The sequence below is a fragment of the Pyxicephalus adspersus genome, chromosome 9 (assembly GCF_032062135.1).
Source record: "Pyxicephalus adspersus chromosome 9, UCB_Pads_2.0, whole genome shotgun sequence".
NCBI lineage: Eukaryota > Metazoa > Chordata > Amphibia > Anura > Pyxicephalidae > Pyxicephalus > Pyxicephalus adspersus.
The window spans coordinates 49751462-49767683 of record NC_092866.1 but is presented as its reverse complement, the minus strand read 5'-3'; the positions used below and the strand labels follow the sequence as shown (position 1 = coordinate 49767683).

Below are 16222 nucleotides of genomic sequence, written 5' to 3'. Positions count from 1 at the left end.
TGTAAAAAATATTTAATGCTAATTATAAATAAGCATAAAGCATCAGTTTAGAGACTTGTGGCACATTGTTCAACTATCCTATAGGTGCAGGACACTCTAGTTGCCCTCACCTAGGTGAGTAAGAGCCAATTTAGCTTCTTCATAGAGACAGTCAAACGTGATGAATAGTGTACATGTTATAAATGCCTACATGCCGCAGGTAAGTTCATTAAATGCAAAATAATTGCATCAATTGAGCCTAATTATAAGTCATCAAACTAAGATGAGTCTCACTGAAGTGTCTGCAGACATCAAGTACACAAAATTATTTCTATTTACTTACTCCATACTGGCAGGTGCCCAAAGCAAAATATTTTTCTTTCTCTGCAAATAGCCTGACCCTTATCACACCTCAAGTTCGATCAGGCATAAGGAATGCCATCTTATAATCTCCTAGTAGTTAATGAAGCTTAACCTGCTACACTGCTAATTGCTAATGCAAACTACACAAACAGACCTGTATACACCCTCATAAAAGGTAATATCTGTGCTTTTTTATACATGGCCTAAAAATAAAAATGTTAGTTTTTTATCAGATAAAAAATGAAATATTTCATAGAGAAATTCTACTTTTAGTATACAGATGGAACTCCGGCTAAAAATCCCTGGGATGCCTCTTCTTGAAAAAGTAACATCATAACCAGTGGTTTAAGATAGTTTGGCAAAAACATAAAGGCAATGCTGGGATTTCTAAATGGAAAGTCCAGTATTTGTGAAACCAAGATGTTCCTAAATAATATTTAAAACATCAATTATGATTATAAAAATACAGAACTGATATTAAATAGGTATAAGAAAGCAATATGACTAATTTTAAATAAAAATTCTTTGTGCATTTTAGGGGTTTGTATATTCCTTTCAAATCATGTTTCTATTTGTTACTAAGAGCTCACTTTCTAAATTTTAAGGATAAGTCTCTTCCCCTTGAAGATAAGCCTGACTCAACAAACAATCCCTGAGTAATAAGAGAACACTCACTGCAGTTGAAAAGGACTTGGCTTCAGGAAGAGGGAATGAAGTAGGTTAAAGAACGACAGCATATCATGTAGAATTATATGGCATTTATATTACTAATTACTGATATAGAGATTTGACTACTTCAGAAAAAGCGGTTTTCCCGACACAGCTCTCTTAATGCACATATTAGCCATCTGTTCCAAGTGGAGTGTCTAACTACTGACTCTGCTGGGCTACATTTGCAATCCTCCCCAACTACATATATATATATAGCTAGCAAGGAAGGAAGGAGCAAAATGGAAAATTATGAAGTGTCACTTGAATGACAGGTCTAGGAGTACTGAAGTTTTTGACATCACATACAAGATGGTGTCACCCAACAGCAGTCTCATGGCATTTAAGGCTGAAAACACAAGGTGCAGGAATTCAGTGCAGGAAAAGAACTTTCATGATTGTTTTCAGTGAATGATGAACAAACGACCCCTGCATACACAGATTCCATTTTGTTCAATAGACAGGGGGGAGAATAAGCGAGTGGCATCCACAATGTGCATCTATCTCCTTTGAATTGTATAGCCATCATATCCCGATAGTTGATCATAGATCCATCCTGGCAGATCCATGAACGACGTAGGGCAACCACTGTACACGTCAGATTCTCACCTGAGACTAGCATGAGCACATATCTCGAGCGATATTTATCTGACATGTGTACGTAACCTTTCAATGGTGATCAGGAGGACAAGCATGACTGCTCGTTTTGGGCGAGCATCATTTGACATGTGTCTTTAGATTTAGGTTAGAATGTATCAAATGGTAAATTACAACTAAGGTCTCAGTTACTCCAAACATATATTTAATTTGCAACAGTTTAGCATTGTTTCTCAAATAAATCAGTTTGAAAAAGTGAATCTGTGCTGCCACATAAATAATAAAGATGTTGAGGACAAGGTTATCAAGCACTTCCCTGTGCAATCCAGAAGCTCTGTGATACTCAACAAATTACATCTGCCAGCATTTTTTGTGGTATTGGCACACAGTGAGTCATGGTCATTGATTTGACTAGCCTCCTCTGGGCTGTAAAACGGCACTGGGCCCAAATATGTGGCTACAGATGTGCATCAGGAAGATTGTGCCACTTTATAGAACATTTCATCTAAACAAAACATTTGTGTATAAGAACTTGTGTTCCTACTGGTTTAAATATACTTTGAGGCTTTGTTCAGACAGGTGTTTATCAAGCAGATAGTTAACGACTTTCAAGCACCTATCCTTACCACCAGGGGTCCGAGTTCAGTACTAATTTTAAAAGGCCAATGCCAGTGCTTGCAGAAGAGGTTGGAAGTGAACTGCCTTAAGAAGCTGCATGAATCATGTCAATAACAGCAACAGTACTTCAACCGAACGCCAGTACAAGAAAGATGTCAACTCTTCCATTTCCTTTTTTAAAGATAACAATGGCTTTGGGGTGGTTGAGGACTGTTTGGCAGCTGAGAACTGCAGCAGTGCTGTTGTGCAAAATGTCCATCTGAAGTTAGTCTACGAATAATGAGGAAGTTGGTTCAGTCTGTATAAGTTTTTATAATGAAAATAAAATTAGAGCACCTTTCATAAGATTTCAATGTATGTGGCTTTAAGCCACAAGGTTCTTTTTTTAGGATGCAGACAGCAGCAAGGGTGTTCCAGCAAATGAATCCCACTGAAATAGCAATTAAACGCTTAGGAGGGGTGGTAAAGAAACAAGATTATGCCACACCTGGTAGAATGTGGTATGTGTCTTCAATTTAACTTACGCAGATGTTATAAAATCACACAACAAAAACAGAAGCTTTGCCAAGCTGACATGTGTGTTAATACTGAAAACGACTCAGCCAATTATCTACGGTGCTTAAAAGAAAGAAACTAATTGCTTACAAAACAAGCATTCAGTGCTAGGGTGATGCTATCTTTTCTGAGATTTTCCTTCTTTAGGAAACCCATGGGAAATTCTTCATTTAGAATAGTTAGTCCTTCATAATCAGTAATGGGAAAAAGATCAGCTGTAGAAGACAAGGGGCAATACTGGTGACTGGTCCTTTGCTTTTTGCCTACTTTTTTGTGGGCAAAGCAAAGAGTTCAGTTCCTTTATAAACTCAAGATTTAATATTTTGCTGATTAACAGTCTTTCGATTAAATATTTTTTTCATCTAGTTTCATAAAACTAAAACATTATTTTCACCTAGTAAAATTACCAGTTACACATTTCCTCTTGTAGTTTCACAATTTTCAATTAACATATTGGGGTCTGATTTATTGAAGCTTTCCAGGAATGGAGAAGATGGACTATCATGGGGGAACCTGGGTGATTCAGCATGCTAGGAATGCATTTTTCAAAAAAAATTCCATTAGTTGGCAAATGGTTTCAAACCTGCACCAGATCTATGGCAAGTTTGCTGGATCACCCAGGTTCTCCCATATTTATTAAATAGTTCTTTATTAAATTAGGCCCAATGTGTCTAGTGTGTGAAACAGAACAGTCACCCTAGAAAGTGTAGAGAACTAAAGAACACTTCTCCCTTACCCCTACATGGGGAAAAGGTGTCTATAAGCAGGGGGTTTTAACTAGCAATAACACTTCACCTAGATATTGTATATCATAAGCTGATGTGGATAGCTAAGAAAATAAATGATGGGAAAACATAAGCACCGTCCTTTATAAAGTTACCTATGAAGGTTTATTTGTACTAGAGAAAGAATATGTTGAAACCAATGGCCCCAGATGACCCAGGAAGTATATTGGGGCAATATATAGGTTCCTGACTGGAGGCGAAACTAGATTTCTGCTTCATTCAGGTTGTGGAATCACCCCTGGGGAAAAAGAATGTAGGCCCTGGCCACACAGAGACTTCTGGGAACAATGCTGAGAAAAAGATTTAGTTTTTTCCTGGGACCAACAGGCTTTGGCACCTATATAAAAATATATTTATCAGACCAGAAAACCAAACCAGACCAAAAGATAAAAAATATTTTTTGGGCCTACAAACCCTTTAAATTATTTTTTTCCTGGAATGACTTTTTAACAGATGACTCGCATTTATCCTGTTATTATAACACACAAGACTTCATTGTAGAGCAAGGCAGGGAAGATTCACGCAGGGTTAAACGGCACTAGAATAATGACAGTACCCAGAGGCGGGTGAGAGGAACGTGTTTACTGCTGTCTTGCCCTAGTGTAAATTCTAAACTTTCATGTCACTTTCTTGCAAAAGAAAGAAACATTAATTGCTTAAAGCAGTACATGCCCTTTTATCGTTCGAGAAGCAGAAGATGACAGATGAAAAAAAAATGTGTATTTAAAATGAAATTTCATAGAAAAGCTGATTTTACACTAAATGATGTCTACGTATTCCGAAACAAACATTACACTAAAAAAAAGTATGATTTTTATAAAAAGTTGCATCTCATTAAAGGAGGGAGTTTTAAAGGGCAACGCTAACCAAATGGCCAAAAATCCTAAATGTTTTTACTGGCAAAAGGTTTCTGACAATAAAGTGGAACCAAACCTCCGCATGTTTCTTCTGCAATAATCCAATCCCTCCCACCTGCCAGATCGCTCTGTTGAGCCATCAAAAAGGTAGTCAGGTAGTCAGCTGACTACCTGATTATACTGAATGACCAGGTTTTTCCATCAATGGATTTTTTCTTCTCTGGTGGCATGAGCATACATTGAGGGAAAGAAATGTTTGATCCTCTGCTGATTTTGTACATGTGCCCTCTGACAAAGAAATGACTAGTCTATAATTGCTTGGTAACAACAAAAGAACCCTTCAAAACCCAGTGCTTGGTGTGCATTGTATTAAGTGAAATAAGTATTTCATGCCCTATCAACCATCAAGATTTCAGGCTCCCAGGTGTCTTCACTGTATGCAGGTAATAAGCCGAGATTAGAAGCACCCTCTGTAAGGGAGTGCTCCTAATCCAATCTTGTTACAGTACCTGTATAAAAGACACCTGTCCACAGAAGCAATCAGATTCCAAACTAGCCACCATGGCCAAGACCAAGGAGCTGTCCAAGGAAGTCAGGGACAAGACTGTAGACCTACACAAGGCTGGACTGGGCTACAAGACTATCGCCAAGCAGCTTGGTGAGAAGGTGACAACAGTTGGCGCGATAATTTGCAAATGGAAGAAACACAAAATAACTGTCAATCTCCCTCGGTCTGGGGCTCCATGCAAGATCTCCCCAAGTGGAGTTGCAATGATCATGAGAACGGTGACAAAGCTACCCAGAACTACACGGGAGGAACTTGTCAATGATCTCGGCGCAGCTGGGACAATAGTCACCAAGAAAACAATTGGTAACACACTGGGCTGTGAAGGCCTGAAATCCTGCAGAGCCTGCAAGGTCCCCCTGCTCAAGATAGCACATGTACAGGCCCGTCTGCAGTTTGCCAATGAACATCTGAATGATCCAGAGGAGAACTGGGTGAAAATGTTGTGGTCAGATGAGATCAAAATTGAACTCTTTGGCATCAAACTCAACTCGCCGTGTTTGGAGGAGGAGGAGGAATGCTGCCTATGACCCCAAGAACACCATCCCCACCGTGAAACATGGAGGTGGACACATTATGCTTTGGAGCGTTTTTTCTGCTAAGGGGACAGGACAACTTCACCGCATAAAGGCATAATGAACGGGGCCATGTACCATCAAATCTTGGGTGAGCACCTCCTTCGCTCAGCCAGGGCATTGAAAATGGGTCGTGGATGGGTATTCCAGCATGACAATGACCGAAAACACACAGCCAAGGCAAAAAATGGGTGGCTCAAGAAGAAGCACATGAATGTCCCGGAGTGGCCTCGTTGTCCTGAAGTCTCCAGATCTTAATACCATAGAAAATCTGTGGAGGGAGCTGAAGGTTCGAGTTGCCAAACATCAGCCTCGAAACCTTACTGACTTGGAGAGGATCCACAAAGAGGAGTTGGACAAAATTCTTCCTGAGATGTGTGCAAACCTGGTGGCCAACTACAAGAAACAAGACCTCTGTGATTGCCAACAAGGGGTTTGCCACCAAGTACTAAGTCATCTTTTGTGAAGGAATCAAATACTTATTTCACTCATTACAATGCACATCAAGCTCTGACTTTTGAGCACTGGATTTTTGAGGGTTCTTTGTTGTTATTCTGTCTCTCACTGCTTTAATAAACCTACCATTACAATTATAGACTGGTCATTTCTTTGTCAGAGGGCACATGTACAAAATAGCAGGGGATCAAATACTTATTTCCCTCGCTGTATTTCAATGGAATCTCAGGGACTTATAAGGCTCAAATTGTGAAAGAATGGTTCAGGGGGCATGAGACATCACTTTTGCACAAAAATTGGCCACAAAAGAACACAGACTTTGACCCCATAGAGGATTTTTGGGATATGCCAGAGAGGATTTTACGCAAAGGTTTGACTCTCCCACTATTAAGATCTTGTCAAAAAACAAAAGCAAAACTGGTCATAAATGTTGTAACAATGCAAAGGCTTTTCAAACTGACACCACAGTGAATGTTTGCTGTAATCAATGCTAAAGGCAGTCCAACAAAATGCTAGAATGTGTGACTGCAGGGAAGTGTATATCAGGGGCGGACATGTGGAGGTGCAAAATGTGGCACTGCCACAGAAACCCCAGTTCAGTTTTCCACCCACTGTTGGCTTTGTCCACCACTGCTGTATATTGATTTTTCCTGCAGTTGCCTTATAATTGATTTTCTCATTGAACCCCTTCCTGTCCACCACAATCTGTAGACTAAAGTATTAGGATAATACCCTGAGCTGAGGGAATAATAAACTATTCCCCATATTGGATCCAGGGGTAAATATCAGTGCAGGTATGTTTCTTTTAAGACATGATTATCATGACAGCAATTGCTACGAACAAACACATTGCCCCTGATTTATTAAAGCTCTCCAAGGCTGGAGAGGATACACTATCATCAGTAAAGCTGGAATGGATTTCTTAAAAAATGTTTGCTATTTGTTAGCAAATGTTTTAATCCTGGACCAGCTACATTTTAGGGTTGCTGGATCACCTGCCATCACTGATGAAAATGTATCCATTTACCTTCTCTGTTGGCAGCAAAAAAAATACAATCCTGTGTAACCTTGACATCTACCTGTAAGGCCAGCAATAAAGTGAACCTGTTGCTTGACACAAATAATAAGTTTGCTTTATGACTTGTTCTCTTTATTATCTGATCGTGCAATCCTAATAATCACGAAGCAATTCCTTCTCCAAGTGACAAGCATAGCACACTAAACAAGTTTGTAGAATTCCGTCTCTACACTCATTCTGATAGTTTCAAAAAAATCATTAGGCACGGCAGTCTTTTTTTTTTTTTTTTCTTCTGCTGAGCTCTTTCATTGTTGAGCTTCATAGCTGACTTTCTGAGAGAGCTGGGAGTACAAAAGGCATGAATATGTTTTCAAAGGATGATGGATAAATTGCTGGGTGGTATATAATATACCCTACGCTGTTGATGGGCCTTTTTATCTTTTACTTGTCTCTTTTCTTAACACACATTTTTCCCTGGTGATAATTACGGCCTGAAAGAACGTCTTTTCCCCTTCCAAGTATCAGCAATATTTGTCTTGGTTATAGGTTCAGGAACCTCCCCATTACATATCATAAAATTAAAGCAGGACAATTATAGCATTTCATTGCCAGTGAAAGACAGTCCCGACACTTTTGTTTTGGTCACTCTTTTTGTTACTGCATTGGAATGTTGGCAGGGAAATGTGATGTAAGCGGGACAGTGTGATATTATACAGCTGGACGCTCATGGAATTTTTATTAGACTGTGCAGAGAGGAAGACACTGCCTGCTGCTTGAACGCTGACAGATTTTGAAACCTATTTTATTAAAAATAAATGGAAATTTTACTTTAGACTGCAAATTCTCAATTAAAATATATTAATTATATTGCATGTGTTAAGATAAAAACACAGCTGCAATACTCATTTCATTGCTGATATCTTAAGTCTCACATGGTAATATCAAGTGTCAGTGTCCTTCCCGGATCAATGATGCCCACCATTATTATTTAACCGTGTGGGCTTAAATCATCATCCTATGAGAATGTGAGATTATTCTGGCCTGGGCTCAGTTTACTGCAAAATGGAATGGCACTCTCCTGTTATTATGTCATTCTTTGCAACAGTAGGGATCACCCAGATCCGCCCCAGAAGAAGAGAAGGGGTCAGCAAGGTCACATGATAAATCAGAAGACTGCTGGATTTAGGGTATAAATATTTTTTTAAAAAAAAATAAGTGTGGTCAAGGATTTGGGGGGTGACAGAATGCAAGAAAATGTACCCCTGTCAAATATTTAAAGACAATATTTATTTCTGTTTTTTTACTAAAATCCATATTTAAAATATTTTGCACGCTTATAGACCCTACCCCCTAAATACAATTGGGCCAAATAAGCCATGTGAAAATTAAGTTGAAATAAAATGTTAAAGAATACTTACCTTTCAACACTTCTGGGTGGTGCAGGAGATATTACCATGCCTCAAATGGACATCTGGATGCTTGAAATCCTGCAAGAATGTTCTCCTTATGATAAGTTGCATTCTTAAACAACTTCTTGTTTCCTATGAGTCATGTGGCCAAATAATTGCTTTGTTGGCTGAAGATATTTACAGGAGGAGAAAGTACAAATATGTCCTGATCAGTAGGCTGCTGGTTCTTCATCATCAAATCAGCAGCTTGGAGAAGGAGGTGAGTAAGGAAGAAGAAAATCAGCGGCCATTTTTCCTACATTTACCTACCAGATGAGTGAATATAAATGTCTACAACTTAAATTCCTGATGCTATTTGAAAGTAATGGTCTGTAGATAATCTGCATACTAAGAACTTTGGAATTTTGTTGTAAATTTTAAAGGAAATGTGCAGTCCTTCTTACTTATGCATATAAAAAAGATCAGGCTGATGTAAGTCACTTTCTTTGGTGACTTATATGCCAATTAGTGTTACGCAGGGAGGTCCCAATGAAATGAACAGCTACTTCTAGTACAAAAACTATACATCTCTTTATTAAATACAAAATCAATATAAAACAGTAAGAATGCAAAAGGTAAGGTAAATACTGACACAGTGTTTACATCGGAGATGATTCTGTAACAAGAAATATAAGATATGAACCTGCCCTGTCCCCCTGTTGTCTTTCCTGAGTGAAGTCCACCTATCCTGGCTGTTATTATTATTATTATTAATATTATTAATAAATAGGATTTATATAGCGCCAGCATATTACGGAGCGATGTACATTAAATAGGGGTTGCAAATGACAGACTAATAAACAGAGTGATACAGGGGGAGAGGACCCTGACCCGAAGAGCTTACAATCTAGTAGGGGCAGTTAGCCCCTATGAACACTGCATTAGTCTCCTGCAGGGTGGGTAGTAAGTTGGAGGGTTGCTGTTTCTTAACCAAAGATGCCACTCAAGCACCCAACATTCCTTTGTGGGAAGGAGTGACCATTTTCTTTACTTTAGGACAGAAATGTTAATTAAATTATTGTGGTAAAAACAAACACCAAAGAATACCTTCAATATCGTCTGTGGATCACCACTGGCGGAAGCAACAAAAACTTCATGTCCACTAACCACACCTTCAGCCACAAAATACTTCAGGAGAAGATTGGAGTACGTGCTGTATGTATCTTCCTCTGTGAACAGAACAAAATTATGTTAAGACAAAATGCAAAAAGTGAATGTCGATTTCAGACCAGAACACACTAAAAAACAATGAACTAAAGTTACAAGAAGTATTTTTCTGTATTAGAGTACGGAAAGACTCCTAACTGACACATTGGGCCTGATTTCCTAAAGATCTCCAAGGCTGGAGAGGATATACTTTTATCAGTGAACCTGGGTGAACCAGCAATCCTGAAATGGATTTCTTACAAATAATTTGCCATTCGTTAGCAAATGTTTTTAATCCTGGACCAGATCCATTCCAGGTTTGCTGGATCACCCAGCTTCACTGATGAAAATGTATTCTCTCCAGTCTTGAAGAGCTTTAATAAATCAGGCCAGTTGGGCCTAATTTATTAAGGTTCCCCGAAAGAGTGGAGAGGATAGACTATTACTGCAGAACCTGGAATGGATTTCTGAAAATCATTTGCTATTATATGGCAAATGTTTTCAATCCTGGACCAGATCCATTTCAGGTTTGCTTCGATAAATTAGGCTCATAGAGTCCAGTTTAAAATGGAGAATGGATATTACTATCTGCTCCCTGAAAGAACTCAATGTTTACCAAAAACTACAGTATGTCTGCATTTCAAAAAATGTAGGACTTGGTAAAAGCCTGAATATATGGTTTTTGGTGCACAGCCTTATGGTTCTAAAAGTTATATTATTCCTGGGTGCTGAAGTGATCATTATCACTTGGTATCAACTCCAATGTAGAATAGATTATTATTAATAATATTATACAGTATTTATATAGCACCAACATATTACGCAGGGCTGTACATTAAATAGGAGATGCATTAAGAGTAATCAGCACAATAAATTGGCTAAGATGACAACAGGGCCCATCTATATCTGCAGGTATTGGTTTAACCAGCATGATGGGTGGCATCATCTCTGCAACATTTTTGGACACAAGAAAGGAGGTAATGAAACTTCTAGATCCTTCATTCTGGCTGGACCAGCCAAGTGGATTTTCTTTTAAATGTGGGACTGAACCTAAATGACATAATTATATTGACAATGCTGCTAAACTGCTCATTAGTATCTAGAGGGCTTCATAAATAAAATGTTAACATTTTTAATAATCTAGATTTTTCTTTCAGTTGTACTATAACTGGAATTATACATATTTGTAAACATGCACAGCGCTAACAAATGGTTTGCATGTAAAAGCAATCTGAATATAAGACCGAGTCGTAGAAGACATAATGTAAAATGACAACAGATTTGTGTGTGCCGCTTTTAATACAGCCTCACCCTTCAACGCTTAGGAGCGATTCACAATGACATTTTGTTTGCAAAGCTACTGTCAACAACATTAAGAGTTGCTAGAAATGGTGCCCTATTTTCCAAATGCAATTAAATGTGTAAAATGCAACATACATTTAACAGCAAAAAAGGTGTTACTTATATCTTGATTGTTACGTACTGAAGATTAAAAATGGAATTGATAAAAGATTTGATGATGGCAAGAAAATTTGCATATGTTAAAGGGTCAAAATGTTTAAAAGAAGTTCAAGATGAAGAATATGTACCGTTTACAGCAGGATATGTGTAAAGCATATTATTATACATAATGCTGCAACACGCAATTGCAAATCATTCAAATCAAGCCTCAAACAATAACAAAAGGCTAAAGTATAACCACATTCAGTTAATGTGGGCGAAACATGTTGGGTTTTCCGTCTGCGTGTAAACCTTTCTGCGTCCCTGTTACATGTGGTGACTATTATGTATTAGGTAGGTGACTTGTGTCTAGTACCAATCTTATTGGTTGACTATTGGACCCTGGTGATGAAGGTCCTAGCATAACCATTCTATACTTTTGATCATTGTATCATTGCATTCTATGAGAAGTATCATTTAATACAATACGGAGTATTGCCTTAAAAAAAACCCTTTTTGTTGATTTGTAACTGGGGTTGGCAACATCCTATTCAAGAGAGATTCTATTTTCAACCTTATATACACATCACTCTACCGTTACACGCCAAAAACTTTTTTCTACATGCTTTCATTGACCTTTGTAGCTGCAGGCAATGTGGAGCAATGAATGCACAAAGATCACAAAAGAAGCAATAAGATTGTTCAGTTCCAGCGTAAGCACTCTGTTCCCTCCTTTTTCCTGTCTGCTTGCTCTAAGTTTACAGTAGAGATTCAAGAGATGGCAAGTAAAAAACTAAGCTCCATCTGCAAACACTAAAAATGAATTATTCCACAGTGCCTGCAACTATAGGTAACAGCTTGTTTTAAAGCTTATTTACAGGTTGCTCAATCACAATTAAACTGCAACACTAAATGCTCTGTTTGAGCCCCCAGGAACTTTGTCATAATGTGGAAGTATGGACAGAATATTCACACAGTATGGCACATCTACTTGCCAAAAGGAATCCCTCTAGCCCGGAGATGTCTGCACTCCCTTCAGTCTCCAGCACTTCCATCCTTATCTGGTCTTCTTCAGGTTCTAAATCTTCGGCCATCATTTAGGAAAACTTAATATTGGAATGCCTTTTGTCAGGCCAGTGGTCCACTTTAAAGTAACTGTGTCACATTTAAAAAAAAAAAAAACAAAAAAAAAAAAGTCCAGGTCCATGCAAGAACTTCATATGCACCTTTATAGCTACTAGGGTCTCCTTCCTTCACTTCATTCCATAGGATTCTTCCAAAATCATTCTATTAATATTAATAATTCTAAAAATGTCAGTGCATGTGTTCCCTGCCATGCTCTATATGACCTTTACATCTCCAAAGTCATTAATGGTGATGTGGAGGGTCAAAGAATATAACTATGGTCCTGATAGAAACAGAGGCGTCTGACACTACTAGAAGTGTCAACTGCCAAATAGTCCTATGGAAGAAGTTCTGGAAGAGAAAAACAGGCCTCTGGAGGGATGATTATAAAAGCTCTTCCACTGAAGGTATTTATTTATGGTTAGGAAGGCTTGGGGAGGTGGTCACGCCCAGTATAAGTGAAGATATATTAATATGGCCACGGCAGTGCTGAACCCAGAAATCTTTTTAAGCTGGGTGGAAAGAAAGTGTAGATGGATAGCAGGCCCTGTATTGTGACCCAACTCTTCAGTAACCACCCAAAAACAGCCAGTTGGTTGCTGAAAAGTGCTGGGTGGTGCGCCTGCCTAAAAAAGGGCTGGGGGGAACACTGCACGGTAACGGTCAAAAGTATAGAATCTAGTATAAGGATGATAAAAATAGTCCAAAAATGTCTTTGTTTGATATTGGATTAACACAAAACAAAAAAGTTTATGTGTTTTGTGTGTCTAGGCACTGCTTTGCTTCTTCAGTGGTTATGGTGTACCTAAGAAAGTCCCCAGGGGTTAGTACTAATTGACAAAGAGGCATGCCGTAAATTACTGGATCCTGGTGGCTTTTTGTTAAATCTCTACACTGTACAGTCCATGGGTCATATAGTGTGGATCTCATCTCTGTGTGAACTGCAAGAGACAATGTGATTCCTGCATGCAGGCAAGAGTTAGTTCATCAGTGGCCATCAAAAAGGCTGAAGACAATCACCATTTTTTTAGAAGTCCACCGTGGAACTGGCGGCTAAGATGGCGCTTCTCTAGGATGCAATGATGACAGGACCCGGACCTGCAGGGCAGCTGCACAAGGTAAGTAAATGCCAGAATCAGATAGTATGCTGAGTTTACCCACCACCCACCAATAACAAGTTTAGTTCCACTTTAAGAGCAATGTAAACTTGAACAGTAGAACTGTTTCACTGATAAAGAATTATGGGGTCTCTGAGGTCAATGCAGGTTAAGGACTTTAGGTTAGTAATAAAGCAAATTGCATTTCCTCCTGCAAAATGGCTGCCACCACTAAATAATCCAACATTATATTGCCAAATGAGGCAAATTTACAAACTACTTAAAGTTAACAAGGGTGGTATACATGAAAAAATATATATTATGTATATTCATTTCAAGAACATGCAGGTATGACATACTAATAAACAGTATCTTGTTTTAACATTGTACAGTTCACACTTCACCTCCCAAGGGGGACCATTTTTTTTTCTTTTGGTAACAACACCTGTGAAACCCTAATTACCACATTTTAACAACAGAGATATTATGCAGAGTGATAATCAGCCACAAGCCCAGGCTGTTCTCAGGACACAGTCTTTGGCAGTCAGTATGAACTGAATGATTATAGTTCAAAGCAATTTAATGCAGAATATTTTAGTTTTAGATATTTATCAACTGCTACTAAAACTAAAAACCTAAAACAAAGCTGCCCCCAGAAAGAAGAACTTTGATCACTCCTTTATGGCCTACAGGCCTTTGGCATTTATTGTTTAGCCCCCAGAGCCCCTTTAGATTACCAAGAAGCAAACTTGGGTTGGTGAAAAAAGAAATCTTCTGGCTAAATGGCCGTTTTTTACTTTTTTGTTTTTTTCCTGTGCTGTATATCCTTTACTTGTGTCTTTTCTCCTCTGAAAACCCAGATCTGGTAAAGTTATTTTTAAAGCATTGGAGTAAGTTTATATAGGAGCAGCAATTCTTTTTAAATTGTCACTGGGTAGAAAGGATTCATCTGGAAGTTATGTTGCTTGAACACTTTTTGTGATGTGTCACTCACGTATATATACATATGTTTTTATATATATATTAATTTTTTGGATTATCAGTAATATATGAAGAGATGTTTAATTTTGAACAGTTTGAGTTTGCACAGTTTGAAATTAAAGTAGTATTGCTTTGTAAGTGTAACAGATATTATGAGAATGTTTAGAACAGCCTGACTTTCAATTTGATTTTGTCATGATAGGTTATTTGGTGATTTTTTGGTTGTCACAGTTTGTCACACTGAAGATATTTTGTTACTGCTCCAATATATATTTTTTACCCTTTTGTGTGAGAAGGGTTCTGAGCAGACATCCATGTAAGTTATCTCATGTATATCAATTAGATGTCAAATAAATTGAATTTGTTATGGTTGTATTGATAGTTAAAGTTATGATGCTATGTTTATGTAAATATTTTCTATTATTGTAGATCGCGAAACGCATAGAAAAAACTGGAAGCACCCAAACAATAAGGGGGTATCACACAACAGATTTTTTATTGATGTATATGTGAAAAAATTGTTTTTACTTTGTAAATCGTTCTTTTTAACAACATTTCATAACTAAAGCTTTTTAACATTAAGGTGAATGGTTTATTAGGTATTATGCAATGCCCTTAAAAGTCCCCTCAATTGGTTGTTCAACACATTCTCAGATTGATCTGTATTGTCGGGTGATATCAGGTTCAATACTATTACATTTTTAAAAGCGGACCTAAACTCATACATACTTACATAAAGGGTAAACAGCCCTTGTACATACAATACAAATTTTGTTCTTTTTTTTTTTTTTTTTTAACTGCAATGCCCCTTTTTTTGAAGCACCAGACGTACCCAGAAGAAGAAGGAAGAAGGCGAAGATGGCGGCAGCTACCGGGTCAAAGAAGAATTCAAGGACCAGCGCAATCAAGGAATCTGCAGAATTAGTTAAGTGTGAGTTTTTTTATTTTTTAGTTTAGATCTACTTTTGAGTGGCTGAATGCACAGAAATGAAAAAAAACACTATATTGTAAAGGGGCTGTAATATTAGTGAATTCTGGCAGTTTCATGTAATTTCTCTCCAATCTTGTTTTCTTTTCTAAAGCCTGTACCTGGTCTCCATTAAATCCCACAACATGGCTGTAGTTTTTGACCACCCCTTAAGGAATTCCCATTGTCAATCTGAAGAGGCAAATCTGCAGTCTTCAACAGCTGTGTGTAGAATTATATTCACTGAACAAGGTCCTCTGTATCATAAAAGGTATCATTTATCCCCTATATCATAAAAGGTCATTTCTCCTGCTGTTGGTCTTTACTGTGGGTTGGGCCAAGGCAGTTTCAGGGCCTTTGTCAGATAGGAGGGTCTAGGGGTAGTAAATTAGTGAACTCTGCTTGTGACAAGGAAAGACCCCTTAGTCGCTACAGTGGACAAGACCATGTCCATGAGAGCTGCTTTTTGCTACTGTCCAGCTATCTGTGGAGGTAAAATGATGCTGAGAAAAAGGCATTTGCCAGTGAGGATTAATGGAAGGTTTATCCAGTGAGATTTGCACTTGTAGGTAAATAGTTCTCTTTTTTATTGTTGCCATGGGCAAGTGAGAGTGTCTTCCCTTTCCCAGGACTGTTTTAGATAAAAGGTCACCCAAAAACAGCTAACTGAAATGTGCCGGGTGGTGCGCCCAGCTAAGCAAGACTGGGGAGAATACTTTACTGCTATCTGGGACTCTGACAAAGCTCTCCTAGTGCGAGTTAAAAGCATTTTACAGTTCAACATATTTGGATTTTACTTACTTCTGGGGGCAAGAAAAAAGTTGCAGTAGAATAAAAAAAATCCTGGAAAGATTACAGAGCAATACCATAGAATATATACAGAAAATCACATCACTCACTGTGCAACCAGGTGCAATATCCCATTCATGACTAGATGATTTT

The 16222-nt window shown here is 38.1% G+C and overlaps 1 protein-coding gene across 1 annotated transcript in view; it reads right to left on the bottom strand.

Moving 5' to 3' along the window:
* The window catches only part of ELP4 (elongator acetyltransferase complex subunit 4), a gene marked incomplete in the record, with an annotated part of 147620 nt that overhangs the window by 113483 nt on the left and 17915 nt on the right, over positions 1-16222 (bottom strand). Inside the window, 1 exon segment of the mRNA XM_072421861.1 lies at positions 9572-9693. Within this exon segment, the coding sequence (XP_072277962.1) occupies positions 9572-9693 (122 nt within the window).